At 41.6% G+C, this 23,373-nt stretch overlaps 1 protein-coding gene across 6 annotated transcripts in view; it reads right to left on the reverse strand.

Annotated features, from left to right (window-relative positions):
- Camta (Calmodulin-binding transcription activator) overlaps positions 1-23,373 on the reverse strand; it is a 322,129-nt gene that overhangs the window by 224,548 nt on the left and 74,208 nt on the right. For all 6 annotated transcript variants that reach the window (XM_019045124.2, XM_019045120.2, XM_019045122.2 and 3 more), the window contains exon 3: positions 11,799-12,344. In XM_019045124.2, coding sequence (XP_018900669.2) covers positions 11,799-12,344 — 546 coding nt within the window. The remainder of the gene's footprint in view (positions 1-11,798; positions 12,345-23,373) is intronic.

Below are 23,373 nucleotides of genomic sequence, written 5' to 3' on the forward strand. Positions count from 1 at the left end.
TGACACAAAAGTGGCAGTGGTTCCGGTCATCGTAGGTGGCTGAAATTTTTTGTGGGCTCTTTTATGCACCAACCACATACTTTCCAGGGGTAGCGAATGCCATGCGCGAAAAAAAGTTTTTTTCGCTACACCCTATTGTAGTGTAGAGCGATCCTGTTGGTTGGACTGATGTGTGGTTCCTATCGACTAAGGGAGAAAAATATGGACTAACTTTAAGGTCTCTCGCGGGCTGCCGTTAGTTAGTCTATTTCCTACTTCCTTTGTCTATTGCAACCACCCACTTCCACCAGTAGGATCCCTACTTACCCAATTTGTCTACTTTCTCTATAACTTTGTCTACCAATTTCAATAATCGGCCCGCAGAGCCGCTCACATCGCCTAACGCGCTAAGCGCGTTTACGAGAAAAAATGTTATAATGCAGAGATAAGTATTTTCTGGACCTAAAAAGTATAGTTGACTCGCGAAGACTGGGCCTGAATCACCCTGTAAAGTCTCGTTGGAAGATGCGACTCACGAGGACTGCGCCTGAATCACCCTGTATGGTATCGATTTTTTGGACTTAAAGGGTAGTTGACTCGCGAAGACTGGGCCTGAATCACCCTGTAAAGTCTCGTGGAAGGTGCGACTCACGAGGACTGCGCCTGAATCACCCTGTATGGTTTCGATTTTTTGGCCTTAAAGAGTAGTTGACTCGCGAAGACTGGGCCTGAATCACCCTGTAAAGTCTCGTTGGAAGGTGCGACTCACGAGGCTGGGCCTGAATCACCCTGTATGGTATCGTTGGAGGGAACTAAGGACATCGAATAGAAGACGTTTTGATAAAATCTGACAGATGAAAGCCCATAAAAATACTGGCAGGATCGCGAGGGAGAGCCGATCGGAGTGGAATTCCTCAAGAGCCGCGTAAATCCAATGGAAACCTTGCGTAGATGCGCGATTTTCCTCGAGGACGCGGAGGAATGGTTTATTGGCATCGCGCACATTCAATCGCGCGATACGTCCGAGTATACTGGGTAGACACTCAGTTTTTCACGGTGGCGCTGAGGAACAACGTCCTACGGACTTTTGAACGTTGCCACATTCCATATGCATGGGACACGCAGTTTTTGGAGGTGCGTGAATATTTTTAGCGGATTTAATTCTTACGAGTGTCTGGTGACTGAGAATTTCAAGGAAAAATGATGGAAACTTCCCTACAAAATATGAATATTTTTGGGAAATATGTGAATATGTTTTGCTGACATTCTTAGAGAATGTAACTTTTACTTTAGTCTAGATTCCCTGAAAAGTTCAAGGAAAAATTATCGCAACCTTTCTGAAAAATTTATGTAGATTGCTCAGGTAAAAAAATGCGTATTTTCGATTCGGAAGCTGCAAGTCTCCGCTCATGTTTTATTCTTTTGAAAAAAAAAAAAAAAAAAAAAAAAAAAAAAACCCAATAGTTTTGATTTTGTCTTATTTATTCGGCGATATTTACAGAAAACACGGAGATTTTTTAATTGGGTTTTCTTTTTTTTTCTTTTTTTTTTTAAAAAAAAAAAAAAAAAAAAAAAAACTTAATACGAACTTAAGGAAAACTTCCATTGGAGAATTTGCAGGGGTCTAAAATTTTCAAGAGAGCTGAACACGAGAATATCCTTGGTTTCTAAATAGAACGATTATTGGAGGAAATATGACAAAATAACCTAATCAGCTAAAATACATGAGCTTAAAAGGGAAATACCGCCAGATGACGTCACAAGGCGGTATACTTACTCACTTGTAAATCCTTTTCTCTACAATTTCCCATAATAGAAAAAAATATGAAAAATACTGCAAACTCAGCTTGCAAAGCTTCCTCAAATGAAGCATGAAATTTTTTTCGAGCGAATTCTCCATTGAATAGTTTGAAACGCTGCATTAGATACGAGCGTTTTTCGACTTTGGCATGGAAATTTCATCGGGAGTAATTTTGGCAACATGCGAGAGTTGATAGGGCGTTCTCCCTCAAGACGGCTGTATCAGACGGAGGAGTCGGCCTCCCGCCTTTGGCACCCTTGAAATGGAGTCATATCTTCTCACCGAAAAATCCTCGCCACTTCATAACCTCAATCCGAACCTTGACTCTATCTCTCGCGACGGCTTTCATGCACGCTCCGAGCCGGCCCGGAGCCAAAACCCAAAAAAGAGGCGGCTCAAATGTTTCCTTTCCTTCGGCGCGGGAGGCCTGGACGTTAATTGAATCAGTAAGAACTAAACACACCAACTCGAAAAAATGAAAATAATGAAGACACATACAAACTGCACGGTAGGTGAAGAAGTAAGTCCAAGAGGAAGATTTTTGGTGCCGAAAGACAAGTACTAGAGGACACTTTAAAGGTCCAAGTTGGAACAGATTCGCTAACTTCGATGATCTTCACGAAAATTGACTGTCTTTAATGAAAATTGAGGATTTTCGAGTTAACCGCGTCGTGTGTGTGTTCGTTCTCGCTGATTCAATTGTCGGCCTCAGGGCAGGGTTGCAGGGACCAGGAAAAAAGTACCACAAGCGCCATGCGACGTTTCAAACTTTCCGCCATTTAATTTTTTTACACAGGAATTGTTGGTTGAATCTGTTTGAAAATTTTACCGAATTTCATCGGCAGCACAAAGGAAATTCAGAAAATTTTTCGGACAGCTTCGGTAAAAAATTTCTATGCAAAAAAATAAATGGCGGCGGAAATTTTGAAACATCGCATGGCGCTTGTGATACTTTGGCCGGGAGGTGACGATTTATGAGCCGAAACCAGCTTTTCTTGAACTGAACGATTATAGATTCAACTTTGGAGGCCCTTTGACCTCACAATTTATCAGACGCACGAAATTGGGCGAAGAAGAAAAGAACAGATGAATAGGGACTCCCGGTTTTGTTTCTAATGACGTTCACCATGCCTAGAGAGTGATTAATCTCACGTTTAAGCCGAACACTCAAGCGCTGTAATTACAGTTCTTCAAGCGAAGTTTGCCGTACTGAGATGTACAAACTCGCGGAGATTATAATTGCCACAGTGATGTGTCACGGCAAAAGATGCTAGAGCCATACTTCGCCGAGCACTTGAGCTCTTAACCTATCCTGGCCGCTGAAAAAGGGGCTCCTCGGCAAGCAGAGGATTTGCGTTCAACCGACTATACATTCCCGTAGGAAATTTTGCTAGAAACACGAAGATGCCACCATTCCTGCAGAACTATTAGAAACTTTCTGATAAAGTTCATTGTTTTTACTCTCCATCTTTTGTAGAACTCACAAAATGGATCTGTTGCCCATGATAAGAGACAGGGACGAAAAGGGGTGCAGGAATGAAGCATGTTCTTCGCCTTATTCGCTTTATTTGAATTGGCCTTCTAATTTTGAATCCGTTTCCTCCCAAAATGTTTAAGCGCAGCATTGATGGCCAAAGTTCGAAACCACGTATCTCAATTTGCGACATTGCAGATCTTTGCCATACTTTAATTTTTCTTTGAAGAGCTGGACAACGATTTTTTTGAAAAACTGCCTTGATTTTTTTTCTCTTTGTTGGCAGAATAGTATGTATAAATTTCAAGCTCGAATAAACCTGGCTCAGTTCTTTCGAAAAAATAGAAAAGGAGCGGAGATTTGGAAACACCGCAATAGAGATACGTGGTTTCAAAATTTGACCATCGATTTATTCTCCTATTTCTTTAATTTTCTACTGTTCTTGCGGGTTAATCAATAGAGTATCTCCATGTTCGGAGAGTTTAGTAAATATTAGAACAAATGACAAAATTTAATGGAATTGTATTGTAAATTCGAGTCAAAGAAAGATTTGGACATGATAACGCAAGGATGGACCAACTATTTCGGTTCGCTCAAGAAATTAAAAAACTACATCTTTGATTTTTGAAATGCAGATGGACTTTCATGAAAAATGAACTAATAATCATAGAGTAGGATACTTTCGGCGTAATACTGTCTAAATCCCATCTTGAGCGTAATGCTGCCGAATTTTGAAGTGACAAAATCAATGTAAAACTGAAGTGTTGCATCCATCCTTCGTGTCTAGCGAAAAGCGCAGCGTCCTTCTATTTCAACAGAACATCCATTTCCTCTTGACTCGATTGATGATTCCGTAAAGTTTTATGCAAATTGAGCACTGATTGAAATGCTCTGCGGGACTCCTTTGTCAACGGAAGTACAAAAAGCTGTCGAGAGCAAATATATGGAGACACAAAATGTCAAGATATAATATTGTTAATGTAAGTAGCCGTGGATGTCAAATATGGCAAACTGTATCGAGAATGACAGAGAGGAGAGCCTTTCAGAAGTTCTTTCGTAGGCGAAGGATTGGCTCTTTGGGCGGTAATTGACGTCATAAAAAAACGAGATAGTTAAGACACGAATTAAATAGGGAGATTAAAAGTCCCTAAAAATCACATTAAATGAAAATTCTGGAACTGAGGGTCGTACTGATAGTCATTCCTTAAATAGCTCCTTTCCTTGGGAGTTTCCATAAACTTTTCGGGGCGATTGAGGGAGATTAAAGACAACCTTAAATAAACCTTTTTATGAGGACCATTTTGGAAAACTCAAATAAAAGTAGGAAGTATAGCGACTCTAGTGCCTCTTGTAAGAAGCAGCAGTAAAAATCTAGAAATAAATCCTCAAGAGGGTTTATTAAGATATTTTAATGCAAAAAGTACAAAGGACGGAAGAAAATATATTGCAAGTTTTGTCAATTTTAAGGCACCACGACCTACTCGTACCTTAAAGTTTGCCCAGGTCAAATAATTTTTTCTTCCAGTTTTTGTACTTTTTGCAATGGCAAATCATTGTGATCCATCGTAAGGATCCATTTTCAGATGTTCACTGCTGCCCTTTACTCGAGGTTTGCAAAAGTGATTCCTTTTTAAATGCTATATTTAAGATATCCTTAACCTACCTCAATCAAAATGTGAACCGTATAGGTATTCCTATGGAAATAAGGCGCTGTGTGAGAAACAGGACTGTAAATACGGCCCTAAGTTCCAGTGGCAACGCTGCTAGCTTTGCAAAGCGTTGTGCACAAATGAAAAATCGTTTGCAAATTCATGTTGTAACATTCATCGACTACAGTATGATTTCATTCAATTTCCTTAAAGGTTCGGCCATCCTCTGCTAGTCATCTACTTGAGTAGATATATTTACGCTCCTTTCAAACTTAATATCTCCTTCCACTCTCGTCCCGCCAGTTGTTCTGTCATCTCAATGCGAAATTGCGGAGGAATGTAGAGCATTACTCATAATAAGTGATGTTACAATTTACATTTCGAGGAAACAGATGTGGGGGAGACTCCATAGCTGAAAAATGGCATGACTGTGGAGTCTGCGATTTTTTCAATTAATCTTTCATTTTAGGCAAATGAGCGTGTACGATACAAATGTAACTCAACTGATGCCATCAAAATATAATCATGCGTTATGGAGTTCGTGTTTCAGTGAATTGTGAGGAGAAATTTTGGATAGCTAAATTTTGAATTTTTGCAAAGCTATTGATTTCGTTTTCGCTGATTACTTCTTACTTTTGCTTGCAGGTTTGGTAGCGATTGAATCAATGTTTGAAAAATGCTTGAAATACTCAAAATTTCCTGATCAGTGACCGTTCACCTGACATTTTCCTGTTTTTCCAGATGATATAGAAGTTAACGGAAATTAGCCGGTTTTTACCGATATTCGACACCCTGGTATTCATACTACAAAGAAAAATGAACGACTGAATCAAATCGAAAGAATTCAAGAAACACGCGAATCGTGTTTACGCAGTCCTTTTGATCTACTTCATTCGTACATAGTCCCTACGGCATGAATACATCTGGATACACTTCGACTAAAACTTTACTAAATTAAATAGCAGGATTCGAACCCACTTGCTCGCGGTAACACGATCCGCGAAGCTTCCTAATCACTAAGCCGTTCGAATAATGAGCCTCAACCAGCCCTCCTCCTCAGAGTGTTGTGGACGATGACACAGTTTTTGACTAAGTTTTTCTCGCCCCCCCCCCCCTCCCCCCAATTTAGCCAATGTTCCCTCGAGTATCGCGTTAGCGCGACACAACGACGGCGAGGGGTCATTAAAAAGTTTACTTTTCATGATAAATCAATGCGTTTGAGCGGCGAATTTATATTTTACTGCCCAAGAGAGTAGTCAAGCGGCTCCGCGATGAACTCGGTGCATGCACTTCTGCCGTGCTAAGGAAGAACGCCGTATGTCCCTTCAGACGTTGCCGAATCTCCTTCTAGAGATCTCGAATTTTCGGGAATATTCGTTAACTTTACCCATCCAACTTTTAGAAGCATTTTGATCGTGATTCGATCTCAGGATGTCTAGTATTTTTTAATTTTGAAAAATCCTGATATTTTCCTGATTATTTCCGATTTTTATGAAAATTCCTGATTTTTCATTTTGAAAATTCCTGATATTTTCCTGATTTTTCAACAAAGACGGCGCGACGACTCCTGGCACGGTAGGCAAAAAGCAGTAAGACTTCTCCGCTGAGGAGATTCGCGTAAGAAAAATTCCTGATAAAACGTCCGATTTTTCCGATTTTCCTGATTTTTTCCTGATCGACCAAAATTCCTGATATTTTCCAGTTTTCCGGTTTTCCTGATGCTAGATACCCTGGATCTAAAGTTTCTGGAAATTTCAAGGAAAAATATGGATGACAGTCTTCGACAGTAAATATTTCCTGAGAGGCGATTTGGCAACATTCGGTTGCTCATACGGCGTTTTTCCTAAGTACGGAGGACTTGGTGGTAGTAAGTGTTGGAGAAAAAAATAAAGCTCGGCGCTTAGGAGATGCGCGCTTTGCATCGACGAATCCGAGCCCAGAGGCGCAACTATTTTCATAAATAAACTCAAATTGATTTAGTGGACGAAAGAAAAAATGAATTCGAGAAGGAGGGAAGTTACAGTGCACTTATACTGCTAATGCATAATTACTAGGAGAGCGGACAAGGGGGGGGGGGGTTGAATTGGCAACACGCGGGCGGCGGGGAAGTGCACGCCGCACAGGAATCCACGGAAAAGATTAAATTGCTGATTTACCCTGGAAAAAAATTGGCAGTGGAATCTGTGTTCCAAAATACCATAGACCTACAGCCGTCTGTAAGATTTCCAATAGCTTCTATAGCCGACAACACAATTTCTTATAGCCTTTTATAGCCGATGGCGATTAAGCAACAGCCTGGCGATAAAGTGTATGCTAAACGTTACTAATTACGGATGCTAGGACTTAGTGAGTTTTTGGACTACCGCTCTCTTTTTGGGCCGCAGTATCTTGATTTATTTTGCGAGGAAAGCTCCGTACTTTTGAAGGATGCCTGCCATACCTAATATGTTGGAGTGCCTTCAATTTCGTATAATACTGTGCAATACCTCGGTGTAAAATAGTTGCTTCAAGCGCCGCGGTATGCTGCGGCGCGGCGCGGCGGACGGCCAGCCAGCGCTGAACGCGCATTGGCGCCTACAAACCTAACAGGGATACTTCACGCATTGCGCAATCCGTGAAGTATCCCTGTTAGGTTTGTAGGCGCCAGTGCGCCGCCGCTCCGCTTTGTGTTAGGCTCTAATATTTAATCTCGCGGAGTCAGCGTTATTCAACTCATGACTTTGAAATGTTTGCACACTCTGAATGGATTATTCTCATTTTAATTGATGAAAAAAAATATGTAGTAAAGGAAAATATAATGTGTGTTTTGTAAATATTAAGGTAGTTCCGTATCAAACTTAATGATTTCCAAAGCACAAGAATTTCTACACAATTTCTTATAGCCTTTTATAGCCGATGGCAAAAAAGCAACAGCCAGGCGATAAAGTGTACACCCCGGCGATAGGAACTATAGCACGGCTGTATAATTTTGTATCGCTTCGTGTAGCCCGGCCGTAGGATTTTTTCCACTTTCTACAGCCAGCTATATGATTTTCTAACGCCCTCTTCAGTCGGCTATAAGAACTCCTAAGGTATTTTGAAACGCAGCTCCTATCGCCAATTTTTACCAGGGTAAGAATTCAATTGCTAAAAAAAGTGACTACAATATTTCAACGTAGATTTCACAACAAAAAAATTCTACTTTAACCACTATTGTAGGCTAATTTAACCACGTGGGTGGTTAAATTAGCATCTTTTTGTTGTAAAATCTACATTGAAACATTGCAGTCACTTTTTTTTAGCAACTGAATTGTTAAATCAGCATTTTTAATTTTTCCGTGAAGACCCGGGTTCGGATCAAAAACAATAGAGTGGATTCTTGAAGATAATGGCTCAAAAATCACGGTGAGCGCATCAAAACACGATTCTGTGACTAGCTCAAGTGACCCATTACAGTTTCATCTCAGACGCTACTGCGCTTGGACCATTTTCTCAAAGCTTCATTTCATGAGGTACTGGTTCTTAGGGTGTCTCCTGCATCAGGCTAGCCAAAAATCAGTTTGTTTTCAGTGTATTCCCAAAAAAATCAGTATCTCCTCAACAAAAAAAATTCAGTACTTTTGAGTGCTTCCATTTAACGAAATTAGAAAATTTGGAATTCTCGCTCGGATTGCGACGAAAATGACGCAGACGCAAAATATCATTAATGGCTTGAAGATTGACTGACTGCACAATTGCGATCTTGCAGATGAACACTGAGAATACGTGTGTTTAAATGGACTACATTTTGCAATTTGGAACTATGAATTGGAGTCCGGTTGAAAAAGAACGTATGTGCCATTTATCTCCTTATGCACATAAGTGTTTTTCCGGAAGAGCCAGAATTTATGGTTCCATATTGCAAAATGCAGTCCAAATGGGGAATGCTGCCAGATGACGTCACTGGGCGAAGCATTATCTCACTTCTATATCTATTTTTATACAAATTCCTATAATAGAAAAGAATTATAGAAAAATCTGTGAAATCAGCTCTTCAAGCTGCACTTTTAGATGAAGAAATAAAAAAATTGCATGCGAATTCTCCATTCCGGATTTGCAGCCAGGTTCTCTTCGGTAGCACGGCAACGATGACCCCTAAACGCGTGAGTTTGGTCCAGGTAGATCCAAGTTTTAGACTCTGGTGCGACGGTTGCGGCGATTGCGGGTCGCTCGACTGTTTCGACGGCTCGGCTACCGACCGAGTGCCGATCCGGATCCGGGTGATTCATGGCGCTTGGCCGCTTGGCCTCAAACTTGGGTACTAACTGTACGCGCCTCTAGCGCGTAATCTGTGCTGCCGCGCCGGGCCGTCTAGCGCACGGCTAATCGCGCCGCGACGCCGGCCGCGGCCAGCTTCAGCGGCGCTGCCCTAGAGAGCGCTCGCGTCGCCAAGATGTTTTTTAGTTTACTAAGGTCATTTTATTTTGTTTAGAAAAGGAAAATAATAAGTTTTTTGGTTCCCACAGTTGTAAATAATTGTAAATAAAGCTAAGAAGGTTCCAAAGTTAAAGGTATTTAAGTTCCTTTCTAAGAAGTGTTTTTTGTTCTCCAACTTCCTATGCCGGGCGCGGGATTCCGATTTACCCAGGTCCTGGGTGCACGCCAGTACAAGTGCAATATCATCGCCAGTTACCAAGTAGCAGTCAACGGCTCCACAGCTACAAGTTCCGCCCGGCATTTCAGAGTTCACAAGGTAAGGTTTCCCCGGTACGCCCGGTGTCACAGGTAAATCCCCGGTACGCCCGGTGTATTAGTTTGTAAGCCCCGGTTAGCCCGGAGAAGTTTAGATAGGGACCCCGGTTCGCCCGGAGAGTAGTTTAGGGACCCCGGCTAGCCCGGTGAACTGCAGAGTAGGGACCCCGGCTCGAGCCCGGTGTTAGTTAGGAACCCCAGCTCAAGGGAGCTGAAGCCAGGCCCGCGCGCTCTTGGTAGCTTTTCTCATCTTTAAATTAAATTAGGGATTAAGGCCCCAACACTAACCTAACTCCCAACTTTTCGCCGGCCAGGAGCAGAAGCCCACTCCTATGCGCCCCAGCCTACTTCCACCAATGGAGAAACCCCTTATGTACCATTGTACCTTCCTTCGTCGCCAAGGTTCTCCGATAAAACACGGATCCCTAAGACACTAATTAACACTAGGAGACTCTGCTCCCTGACCTTGTGTTGTTTTTACATTAAAAATTGAAGGAAAACCTATGTATCGTCAAAGTAATTTCTTCCTGCTTGGTGAAAATCTATTGTTTGTGTGTACACTGGAAATAAAAAGACATTGGATCTAGAGTCCAGACTCTTGAAAACATTGACAAGAAAAAATACTCTTGATTCAATCGGATTTCTGCTTGAATCAAAACGAAATCCGCTTAAATTAAGAGGCTTGGTTCTTGATTTAAGCTAGATTCTGATTGAATCGAGAGTACTTTTTCTTGTCGATGTTTTTAAGAGTCTAGACTCTAGATCCAATGTGTTTTTTTTCCAGTGTATCTCGACAATACCGCGACAATACCGCCATTCGATCACGTGAGAGCTTGTCTTGCCTACGCTACAAATTGAAGGCAAACTGTCGTCTAGTAAATATTTCTGTGTGGCAAAAAACTTTGTGATAGTTGTTCGCTTTATTGCTTTTCTATGATCTGAAAACATTAAAACACGATTTTGTGACCAGCGCATCCAAACAAACACCCAATTTTTTTATGCTTTCAATGAGAATCGACTTCCCAACATTCGGTATTCGTTGATGAAGTAACGACTAATAGTTTCACTCTAAATATCGATATTTTCCCACAGGTTCAAACGACAGATCAATCGATATATCACAATACAAGCCACGCCACTGGTCAGATTACCTTCAATTTTTAGTACAGGCAACAGAAGCTCCTACGTGGTGGAATAGTGGTATTATTGAGAAATGCCGCGTAAACTCGGGACATACAAATAAAAGCGTTTCTCCCAACAGGAAGAGGTTATTTGAGAATACATCGGTGCTCCTTCAATTTTTGGTGTAGGCAACACAAAACCTCACATGGTCAAATCATCGTGAAACGGCACGCTCAGTCGTTCAACGGGGCACTCACAAACAATTGCTTTTTACCGCGCGGGCAGAGATTACTTTAAGGATGTGTCGAATTGTCGATGCTCCTTCAATTTTTAGTGTAGGCAACACAAGATGTCACTTGGTCGAATAATAGTGTTATGGTGAAATGACGCGCTGACTCGGGACACACAAATATGAACTTTTTACCATATAAAGACGTCACGTCCGATTGCCTTCAATTTTCAATGCAGGCAACACAAGCTCCTTCGTGGTTGAATAGTATAGTATCATAGTGAAATGACGTGCTCACTCGGGATACACAAATAAGAGCGTTTTCCCCAAACAGGAAGAGGTTACAATTTTAATGAAAATAAGGCTAAATAACAAGGAAAGTACACTCAAAGTAAGAATAAAATCGCTAAAATTTCAGAAATCAATCATTCCTTACTGAATTTTGTCCGGACGACGTTTCGGAGGGTCCAAAACGTTTAGCGATTTTAATCTTAAGGCAGAGGTTACTTTGACGATACGTCGATGCGCCTTTAATTTTTAGTGTAGGCAACACAAGATCTCACATGGTCGAATGGCGGTATTATCGTGAAACGACACGCTCACTTAAAACAGAATAACAAACTGAAAGCATACATACATATACATATAAGTCGCTTGACAGCACTTCCTCGCGCTCTACGACTCCTAACCTCCACTGCTTTCTTTCAAACCACGAATCTTGGGGCATTGAGCACCTTAACATTTCCGCTTCAATCCCCTCCATACAACCTTTCATCGGGCTTCAAGAAGAGGAGACTAAAAGCAAATTTTAAAAAAACGTTAGAGGAGACTTACCGGCAACTCTGTTGGTTTTCTCGGCGGAAGCGGCCGCAGGGGTGTTCTGATCGGCGAAGGGCGGGTCGGCGGGACCGGTCGCGACCATGCTCTGCCCGGGAGGCGCGATCTCGCCCTCGGGGTGGCTCGGCATGGGCACGTCGTCGCCCCCACCCGGCGGCGGAGCCCCCTCGCTCTCCCCGGCCTCGGCGCCGTTGACGAGGGCGTAGACGGCATTCTCGCCGACGAGCACCTGGTTGAGCTCCGTCACCGGGATGATGCAGATCTGGTTCGTCCCGTTCTCGACGAACGTCAGGCAGAGCTTCTCGCCCGCCTCGCTCCCATTCCCGCTTTGCCGCTGCGCTTGGGCAATCGTGCCGACCTCGGGGTCGTCCGCCTTCGGGTCCTTGCTCACGACGCGGATCGACGCGACGCTGTTCACGCGGATGATGCCCTTGTCGATGAGCGCTTTGACGAGGAGTCGCTCCAAGTTCTCGCTCCTTCCATTTGGGCTCGGACCCTGCGCGGGCGCCTTGGCTGCTTGCGGATCTGCGCTCTCAGGTACGCCTGCAACAATCGGAAATACCAAAATCAGAACACAGTCACAATGAACGAGAGTGCGGTAGAAATCACCTTCAAGTTTAGAGATGAGGGGTTTGGAGGACAAGGCGCATAATTGCAGTTTTTGCTATTTCGAGAAATACGCGTTTGAAGTTTCGAAATTAACTGGATCCTTATGGCAGAAAAAAGCTCGAACTGACTTTGTGATGTTTAAAAATTGGAGTTTGGGAGTGAATCATTCACAGAATATGCATTCAGACTAGTTTTACTTTAAATCATTGATATCTCAATGTTTTCAAACACTGCGCTTATTCGCTTTGTCCTCCAAGCCCATCAGATAAGGTTATAGCTATAGTACAGTACCTATGTAGAGAGAGTACGGACATGCCGGTAATTTTGAGGTTAGGTCATAGATGGAGCAAGAAGGGCCGATTTTGGCGGAAAATGTGTGTTTTACGTAAATGCGGTCAAATACCGAAAAATCAGCATTATTCGCAAAAATCGGCCTTCAGGCCCATGTTTAATAGTTTAGGCATGGTTCGGCCAAATATGACCAGATCATGAGCATCCTTTAAAATTTAGACCTTCAATAAGCAAAATATTGTAAAGTTGAGGAAATTAAGATAGGGTGCACCCAAAACGGCCCTTTTCTACACCCCTCTTTTCCCTGAATTTCCAAGAGCTTGTCACCCTGCGATTTCTCTTTCTGACCACGACGACTGGTCGATGGCTGCGAGTCAACCCGGAACAGCGACGTTCCTGAAGGGACGGATGACAGAGGGAAATCACCGTGACAAGACACGAAATTGCAGAGAGGAGAAAATGAAGGAGGGTGAGGAAGTGGGAGGACGGAGGAAAAAAGGGCGGCTGGGTGGAGGAAGGAGGAGGGAGGAGGGCTGGTTAAACATATGAAGCCACAAAATTTGATGAGCCCACAAAAATGAGCGGGAAGCGAATTGGAAGTCCGAGGGCCGACAGGAAGAGGTAGAGTGCCAAGAAGGGGTGGTCGGGGGGAGGTTGAAAGCGCGGCGGAGCCGAAATGCGGTCCCTGAAGAGGTGGGGCGGGAGCACCGATGGTTATTGGTGAAAAGTCGAAACAAAAATCACTTCATTGAATATTACATTCGTCGCCACGCAGTCGAGGAGCCGCCCGAGGCACATTTTAAACTTGCTCAATGTTTCAGCCGGCTCCTTCCAAGAGGCACGATGCAACCGGCTCGACATACTTCTTGCTGACCCGCCAAAACTTCCTGCCTTGCGCCGCCTCTCTATTCGTCGTCTCCCGAACGAAGGAGCGTAACTCCATTCCAAGGTTGTCAAACTGACTCAAACAATTTACTCATTTTACAATAATGTACCTGTGCAATTGTCATCCAAAATTGTTCCGGGTTTTGCATGACATATGAGGAAAAAATTCATGAAATTTTCAGTTCTTGCACACTGAAATGGAGTTACGTTCTTTCGTATTCTGCCGTGCTAAGGAAGAACACCCTATGAGCCTCAAGACGTTGCCAAATTCCCTTTTAAAAATCACGAATTTCGGGAAACTCTGTACTTATTTTTCATTTGATTTTTCAGAGTTTGTTTGTAATTTGATCTATAGCGTCTGAAAATGTCAAGGAAAAATATTCATAACTTTCCCTAAGAATAAATATTTTCTGAGAGGATATTTGGCAAGACTTGAATGATCATACGGTGTTTTTACTTAGCACGGCAGTATTCTCCCGTGATAGCGAAGAGAGCGGTAATTCTCAAATTTTCGAAATGAGTTTTCCTTAAAATTCGTCTAATCTCTTTTAGATGAAATCACTGAAATAGCTAAAACAGTAAAAATTGTCTTAAATGTATGAAAACGAGATATACGAGAAAGCCGTGAGTGCGCAAATAATGGATCACGTATATTTACGTGAAAATTATTTTTGTTACCCGCTGTGTAATTTGTTTTATTATTGTATAAATTAAAACATATAAATGCAAAATAAAATATACCGCGTTACAAATTTTCAGTCCTAAAAAGTCCTACAAAGAGCTTGATGCAAAAACGGCTTTTTTCGCCCCCCCCCCCCCTCCCTCTGGAATTTCTTCAGACTTTGTCTATTGATTACTCATACTTGAGCGCTTCTTTTCCCAAATTTTCAGACCCCCAAAAAATTTTGGGGGGGAGCTAGGGGGGGGGGTGGAAGTCAAAACCTGTGAACCTCGATATCTCTCGAACGAAGAAAGATATCGAGGTTCGGTTTGGACGAAAAATCGTCTAAAATTGCATACTTTAAGATTCTAAAGGTCGAAATCCCGATATCGCATTTTTAAGTCAACATATGTGCTTTTAATTTCTTTTAAACGAAAAATTTACAAAGATCTCAATTTTTTATTTGAAACAGTTTTTTAAATTGTTCGTCTTTTTCCGCATCCAACGAGTGGTCCATTAAGCTGGGGAACCAAACGGTTCCGGAGTTATGATCGATTGAAGTTTCCGCTCAACGCGCGCCGACCGATTTTCGCGCGCAAAAAAGTCGGATTTGACTGTTATTAAATCAGATTGACTGTTCAAACTGAGCGAAATGCATTATTAGGGACTCTTGAGGGTCGCTGAGTTCAGAAATTACAGATACTTCCAAAAAATTCACGTTTTTAAAATTGCAGCTTCGGACAGGACCACTAAGCGGCCGGTCGGCGCTCAGTGGGCCTCTAAAATAGCGCTACAGAGCTGTAATTTTAAAAACGTGAATTTTTTGGAAGTATCTGTAATTTCTGAACTCAGCGACCCTCAAGAGTCCCTAATAATGCATTTCGCTCAGTTTGAACAGTCAATCTGATTTAATAACAGTCAAATCCGACTTTTTTGCGCGCGAAAATCGGTCGGCGCACGTTGAGCGGAAACTTCAATCGATCATAACTCCGGAACCGTCTGGTTCCCCAGCTTAATGGACCACTCGTTGGATGCGGAAAAAGACGAACAATTTAAAAAACTGGTTTTGGTTCAAATAAAAAATTGAGATCTTTGTAAATTTTTTGTTTAAAAGAAATTATCTAGACCTAAAAACTGGAAAAAAGCACATATGTTGACTTAAAAATGCGATATCGGGATTTCGACCTTTAGAATCTTAAAGTATGCAATTTTAGACGATTTTTCGTCCAAACCGGACCTCGATATCTTTCTTCGTTCGAGAGATATCGAGGTTCACAGGTTTTGACTTCCACCCCCCCTAGCTCCCCCCCAAAATTTTTTGGGGGTCTGAAAATTTGGGAAAAGAAGCGCTCATGTATGAGTAATCAATAGACAAAGTCTGAAGAAATTCCAGAGGAGGGGCGAAAAAAGCCGTTTTTGCATCAAGCTCTTTGTTGTTTCGAGGTTGTTTTAAATTCGCCTTCAGCTGTGTCTGCAGCAATTGTTGTTACGAATATGTTGTGCGTGCTGATCTCAGTTCATTACATACTTGACTCTTTGAAGGCGTTTAATGAGCGAAAGTAGAGCACCCTGTTGGAGAACAACAGAAGTGAGATTGAACGAATCGTTTGATCCCTTTTTCGTTCGTTCTCCGACAGATTGCGCTACTTGTGCACAAAAAACGCCTTCAGAGAGTCGAGTATGTAATTAGCTATAATCAGCACGCACAACATATTCATAACAACAATTGCTGCAGACGCAGCAGAAGGCGAATTGTTCAGTTAAAAAAAAGAGCATGATAGGAAGTCTGCATGTAACGAAAGAGTATGTATTCGATTGAAATGAATCGAGCGAAGAATAAAAATGAGAACCGATTAACACAGTGATTACGTAGCATGGTGTCAACGATCATGGTGTCAACAAACAGTTTTTCTAAGTTTTTGTTGACACCATGATCATCCAAAAATAAAAAATTCTGACCCTCATGAAAAATGATCACGGTGTCAACGATCACGGCGTCAACGAAACTTAAAACTTGCCTCAATAACACCTTTTAAATCTCAAGTCTTGTTTTTCTTGTGTTATTCACTCTAACCTAACCTAACCTAACCTAACCTAACCCAACCTAACCTAACCTAACCTAACCTAACCTAACCTAACCTTACCTGACCTAAACTAACCTAATCCAACTATACGTGACCCAGACCTCTCCTGTACACTTAATTTTTTAATTTTACTCACAAGGAAGATATTTTTCTGTTTGTTGACACCGTGATCGTTGACACCATGCTCAGGGCCCATTTTTGCGTTTTACTGCCTGATCACGACGTCAACAATCGTTGACTCCATGATCAGATTTTTGGTTTGTTGACACCATGATCGTTGCCACCACGCAACGTTACCAACACGGTTTCTATGGACAAATAAATAATAAAACTGATCAAAATCAGCAGAAAACTTGCATTCACTATGAAAATTTCAAATTGCGGTATCACGAAATTAGGATCGGCCAAGATTTTGATTTTCCGCGATTTTAAGTCCACACGCACCATTGACTCACCCCCTGCAAACCGTTTTTGGGTACATTCTTGTCACATTTGTTTTTGCTCCCGGTTCCAAATACATCCCCATCTATCATAAATTAAGAGATCCTAGACGCGATTCTGCCAGACTAGAGTGAAATGAAGGGCCTGGAGGACAAGGAGCATAAGTGCGGTTTATGACAAAATTGAGATACTAATGATTTCAAGCAAAACGTAGATTCAAGTAGATTCTGTGAAAAATTCACTCCCAAATTCAAATTTTAAGCATTTAAAAGTCAGTTTGAACTTTCTTTCTGCCAAAAGGATCCATGTAATTTCGGAACTTCAAAAACGTATTTCTCGAGATAGCAAAACCTGCACTTACGCGCCTTGCCCTCTATGGACCGATTATAAGACCTCTGCGGGTCATTTATTGAACATGATAGACAAAGCTACAGACAAAGAAGACAAAAGAGATATGGAGGGATCCTATTGGTGGAAACAGGTGGTGGCAATGGACATAGGAAGTAGGTAATAGACTAACTAACGGCAACCCACTAAAGACCCGACAGTTAGTCCATCATTTTCTCCCTTTGTCTATAGGAACCACCCATTTCAACCAATAGGATGCTCCATACTCCCTATGTCTTCTTTGTCTACCTCTTTGTCCATCAATTTCAATAATCAGTCCGCAGCGGGGCGATTATTGAAATGATATCGACTCTATGTCGCCGCTTTGTCGTGTCGCGCCATCGACTAAGCATATGCTTAGTCGATGGCGCGACACGACAAAGCGGCGACATAGAGTCGATAGCATTTCAATAATCGCCCCGCAGGTTAGGTGCTTGTTAAAGTGGTAGTTTAAGCTAACCAGAGCTTGACAAGGGGTAAGTGTGCATGACTCCCGGTTTTTTTTCAGGTCGAGTCCCGGTCAGAATTCGTTCTCTCTCGCAAACCAGTAGTTAGGCTGATTAGCAGATTGACTGCTGGTCAGAGTCTGATCACTGGTTTGGTAACCAGAGGTTGACAAAAGATCTTAAAAACGGCCCTAAAGACCCTCAAATGCACCTGCTTGACCGGTACCGACGGGGGAAAAAAACAGTTTTGGCGGCACCCTGTAGGCAGGTGGAAAAGCAACAGATCCTGTTCATCTATGTATGGGTATGTGTAGGGAGGACTTTTATTGGCCGTTTGGCGTTGCCACATAAAAGGAAAACATGATATCTTCCCGCCGCCCGATGCATCGACAAAGCTGGTCCGGTCTAAATGGCCATGATAAATTCATTGTTGATGCTCGTTGGGCCTTTATTTTGTGACGGCGAGTCTTGAATGTCCTTGCACGCCGTTTCGATAGGAGACCGTCTCTCTCGCCCTCTCTCCCGCGTTTTACGTCGCGGCTAGCCAGCGCCGCGGTCGTTTTATTGGTTTTAAAACCGAATTCTGCTTACACGGCGACAGTGTCCTCTTGAAAGTGTTTCGTGCAGTTTCTTGCTCGGAGTTCCGTGATTTGCATGGAAATCGCCGTTGCCCGGCGCACAATGCGTCGAGTCAATTAGAGAGGTCGGACATGAAATTTTTGACTAAAACTGAAAATTTTGACGTTTAAGGTGATTCGATGGACGCCATATTTCGTGTCAGAATGGCATGCGATATATCGCATCAATTGGTTCCATTTTTTCAGCTACTCGTCTTTTTTCTCCAATTCTGAGATCGCAATTTTGTTGTCAGGAGACTAAAGCACTCACTTACCAATTTTAACAAAGAAATTCAACGTAATAAAGGCGTGGTTTTTTTTAGAGAGAAAACATCGCATTCGATACTGATATCGAAACTGCATTCTAATGCGATACTTTCTCTCTGAAAAAACCACGCCTTTGTTACGTTGAATTTCTTTGTTAAAATTTGTAAGTGAGTGCTTTAGTCTCCTGACAACAGAATTGCGATCTCAAAATTGGAGAAAAATGATGAGTAGCTGAAAAAATGGAACCAATTGATGTGATATATCGCATGCCGTTCTGACACAAAATATGGCGTCCATCGAATCACCTTAATTAGTCGAATTTTAAATTTGAAGGGAACAATTTTACCAGAAAACCAATGAACCGCTTTTAAAACCTCAGAGTTTTCATTTTTTAAAATTTCCAAATGTTGTCCGACCTCTCCTATTGACTCGAACCACTGTGCGGCGGATGATTCTCGCGGGTTGGAAACATTGTTTTTCCTCGATTTCATTCCAATCAGTTATAAATACTCGATCCTGAACGAGGCTGCCCTATTTTGATGGATATCGATGGATTTAAATGTATTTAAATGGACAACACCCCGTGTTGTCGACTTGAGATGATTGCCACTCGTCTGATAATGTTCAGTGGTGTTGGGTGCTTTGCGGTACATCGACTGATCTGCCATTTGAACCTATGGAAGAGGATCGATAGACAGTGTTCGCAACCAACTCCTTGATAATCAATTCTTTACCATAGCTTCAAATGGGGAAAAATCCACGATCGATCATTCGCGCCTCGCCACCGGTAATGTTGCTAGTAAGCGAAAATTGGAAATAGAGACATAGCGTGAGATTGTATATATTGACGGTGAAACTCCCAAACTGAATCGCTTCATCATTTTTCCTACGGACAAAACTACTCGTAAACTACAAATATTGTCATTTTTTAAACTGAAACTTAACGATAGTAAAAGAACGTTTCTTAAACTCAAAAAAGTGACTTTAAGTTAGATCCGCACGGATTTAATTAAATAAAAAATTGTCGGCAAGAGACGACGCTTAAAGTCAAAATAATATATCAAGAAAATCGTTTTCCAGTGAATCGAAGAAAACCCGAATTGGTGTTTTCGCTCTCACTTATTCGATTAATTCTAGTAGTGTTCGTTGTGCAAATCGTGCTCTACGCGAAAAATTTGGAGAATCAGAGGACTTAGATAATGAAAGGAATTGTTCTCTACGAAAGATTGTTCTCCTTGCGAGTCCGTGTGCCTCCTTGCATGATCATAATTATTCTTTCAATTTATTTTCTCCACAGCACCTACTCCTACTTCCGCGGAACGTTATAGAAAACATCGAACAGCCGCGCGAATAGTTGGCAGTAGAAAAAAAAAATTCAGCTGTTCCCGGTTACCAGGAGATGAGCGGAGGGGGGGAGGGGGGGGGGAGACGAACGCAGTTAAGTCTCTAAGTCGGATTACCTGTAATGGAAAGGTAGTGTTGACAGGGAAACCGCTACACCATTATCCAAACATTTCCTCGTTTGGAGCCATCAGCGTTGCTCCGACGGGTAAAAAGAACCCTCCCCCTTACTGCCGTCCTGACTGCTAAGTAAAAATCCCGTATGAGCATTCCAACGCTGCCGAATTCCTCCCGATAAAAAAGTACATTTTCCGGAAAAATTATGATTTTTTTTTTTAATTTTGCAAGAAATTCTGTTCGCAATTCAAGCTAGTGTCATACTTGCATATGCGTGTCTACATACTTCTAGGAAAGATAGTTTCTAGAGCAACTGTATGAACCGTATTCGATAGTGGTTTGATGTATCGTTTGGTTCAAAACAATAAAACACACCCTCAAACAAAAATTTTTTGAATATAGGTTGGAAAAGCTGAAAATGAGAAATTCCTAGCAATTTCACATTTCATTGCCGTTTGATGCTCAAGAAAATAAAAAATATTGATTTATTTTTTATTTTCTTACGGAAGACCCGTTCCCTCAGATTTCCAAATCGACTGTAGATGATATGCTTAAATGTTGAACCAATTGATATCGATACAAAATCACCTATTTGATGTATCGAATACGATCTATAGGGAGAGTGCCTACATGTCGATAATTTTGAGATTAGGTGATGGAGCTCTTGGGGCTCAAATGGGCAGCTAATCTATGAATTAAAATGATTTACAGAGACTCATTATTAAAATTGTATGGCCAGTCGTTTGTAAAGCTTGTGGTTGACTTGGTTCTTGCATAAATTTACTCATTTTTGCGGAGGATCGCTTATTTATGAACATTCTTAGCCATCTTGGTTTGATATTGGAATCTGAAGATTGGTAGTGACATTTTTTTTTTTTGTTAGGGGGTGGCTGCCCTTTTCGGCCCTGGAAGCTTCATATTTCGATGTGTCCGTGCTTTTCCCTTTTATGTGCTCTACGCCGCATGAATAAATATTTTAAGAGATTTTTAAGCATTTTTAAAGCAATTATTATACTTTTGAAAAGATGTTGAGTGTTTTTCTTTGAATTTAAGAGGAAAAGCTGTGGCGACGTCCGTCTATCACACGGCATTGATTCTCAGCGAGTCAAATATAAGGAACATTTAATTTCAGAAATTTCTAAAACTGGCACACATAGTTAAGAATATACATTAAAAGGGAGCCTCCCGTTTTTGTTCTGGTTACGACATATCTAATAAGTGAGGTTTTTTTTTCTTTTCATTTTTCAAAAAAAAAAAGCATTAACTTTCTTTTTCACGATACACACTGAAAACACTGTGCCTTTTTATTATAATTGATTATTACATTTTTCTAACTACCTGGTGCTCTTTCGGAACTTCCACATCAATGGAAAGTGCCCGTCCAAGTTGAGAGTTGGGTTCGGTTGGGTTAAGCGACTAAACTAACTCTCCGGTAAAGCGTGAAGTGTCATACGAAATTGAAGGCGCCCCGGACCGAAACATGCGGATCATTGTGAGCGCAAGTGGTAGCTTTCATTCCCATTTATTATTACGGTTCTTACGATCCGTCGTTGATAAAGCACGTATTCGACTTATTGTTACTTTTTGCAAAAATTTACTCATTTTCGCGGAGGAACTCTCATTAATGAGCATTCTTGGCCATTTCGGTTTGTTATAGGAATCTGAAGATGAGGCAGTGACATTTTTTGTTTCTAAAGATTGGCTGTTCTTTTGGACCCGAAGAGCTCCTTACTTTAAAACGTCTGTTCTCGCCATTTATAGATACTTTAGTTTTAGGCTACTTAGTCTCAAACATAAATATACTCCTAATGGGAAACTCGGCAACATTGAAAGATCCATACGCTACTTCTGCAAAGTGTTTTGCGAGTTTTTTGGACTGACCGCACAATGTGACACTCTCGCGAGTCGCTGACGCTTTTCCACGCGGGAAACTGAGGCTCCTGGATTTTTTCTCATGGACTGCGCACCGACTCCAATTGGTTGCCCTCACACAAGGTTACCAGATAGTAAGATAAAATTGGATTCTTTCCATTGATTTAAATGATATAACATTCTGACTTATCAGTGCAATCTGGCGACCGCACTTCTATACACTGCTATTTCGTGTGCGTTGTTCTAGTATTATTCTGGTTGTTGATCTGTTGGATTCGTCGGCCACTTTTCGGTCACCACTTTTCCGATAATCAGAGGCGTGGCGTGCTTTGCGATACATCGACTGATCTGCCTTTTAAACCTATGAAAAGTATCGATCGACAGGGTGCTGCAACGAACACCTTAATAATCGATTCTTTACAACGACTTCAAATGGGGAGAAATCGATAATCGACTATTCACGGCTCGCTACTGCCGTTAAGGTTAGCCGTGCAGACAGCCTTGGTCAACAATTTGGATGGAATAAATCTCAACTACGGCGTTCAGAAAGTTTCAATTTTCCCCTTTTGCCCCCCCCCCCCCCCCCACCGACCCAACAAATAGGCAGGCAAATGTATATTCTGAATAGGATGAAAAAAGTTTAGTGATAGTTGAAGAAGTATAACAAGAAAATGATTTTGACAGCTATAACTTCAGGTATCTATGACAGTTTTCAACGTGGAGATGCCTAAATCCCTAAATTTTCAAAGTTTTCCACCAAATCTTCGACGATTTTCAAATTTCTCCCACCAAATTCATTCTCTCTGTTATTCCTGGGTCCCTAAACACTCTACATTTACACAATTAACCGTATGTTGTAATTAACTTCAAAATAGGATAGAGAAAATGTAAATGCATTGAAAAATCCAATACACATTTCGGCGGCTTTTCGAAAGGATTATTCTAATGTTGGTTTCATTTTTCTATTCCCAATATGCCGGCACAAGAGCGCGAGATTCATCTAGCAATAAGCCTAGCGAGGAACTATGTCCTTAAATCAATTCTCTCACTAAACAAATAATTCTGTCGCAATATCTTTGCTGAATACCGCCGAATCGGGATGAAAATATCGAGAGAGTGGTGGAGACAGAAGATCTGAGCTTAGAATCGGATTCTTCTGACAGAACTCTTCACACATGATGAAATGACGTACTTCTTTTTTCTTTCAATGTGTTATTTTTGCTCGGCATAAACTTTTCATCGTGACTGTATTAAACATCTTTACATGAATGTAGGCGGCGGGATTGAAAATATGGAACTTGTCACAGAAAGGCGCCTAACTAATGGAATGAGCAAAACTTTTTATGAGCGAGTGTGTTAGTGGTGCTTACCTTACGTGCATCATTTGATACTGTTGGTGAAATTGAGACAAGTTTAAAAGAGCGAGAATCCTCAAGGACAGGCTTGAAAATAAAAAATGACGAAAAGTTTTAACAGCGTTCAAGCGTTGTAATGTTGTATCTCCTTCTTAAAAATCCGTTGCTAGCGCGCTGTTGGTGTGTAGCCAGACACGGA

Source organism: Bemisia tabaci, chromosome 2 (genome assembly GCF_918797505.1).
Source record: "Bemisia tabaci chromosome 2, PGI_BMITA_v3".
Classification (NCBI taxonomy): domain Eukaryota; kingdom Metazoa; phylum Arthropoda; class Insecta; order Hemiptera; family Aleyrodidae; genus Bemisia; species Bemisia tabaci.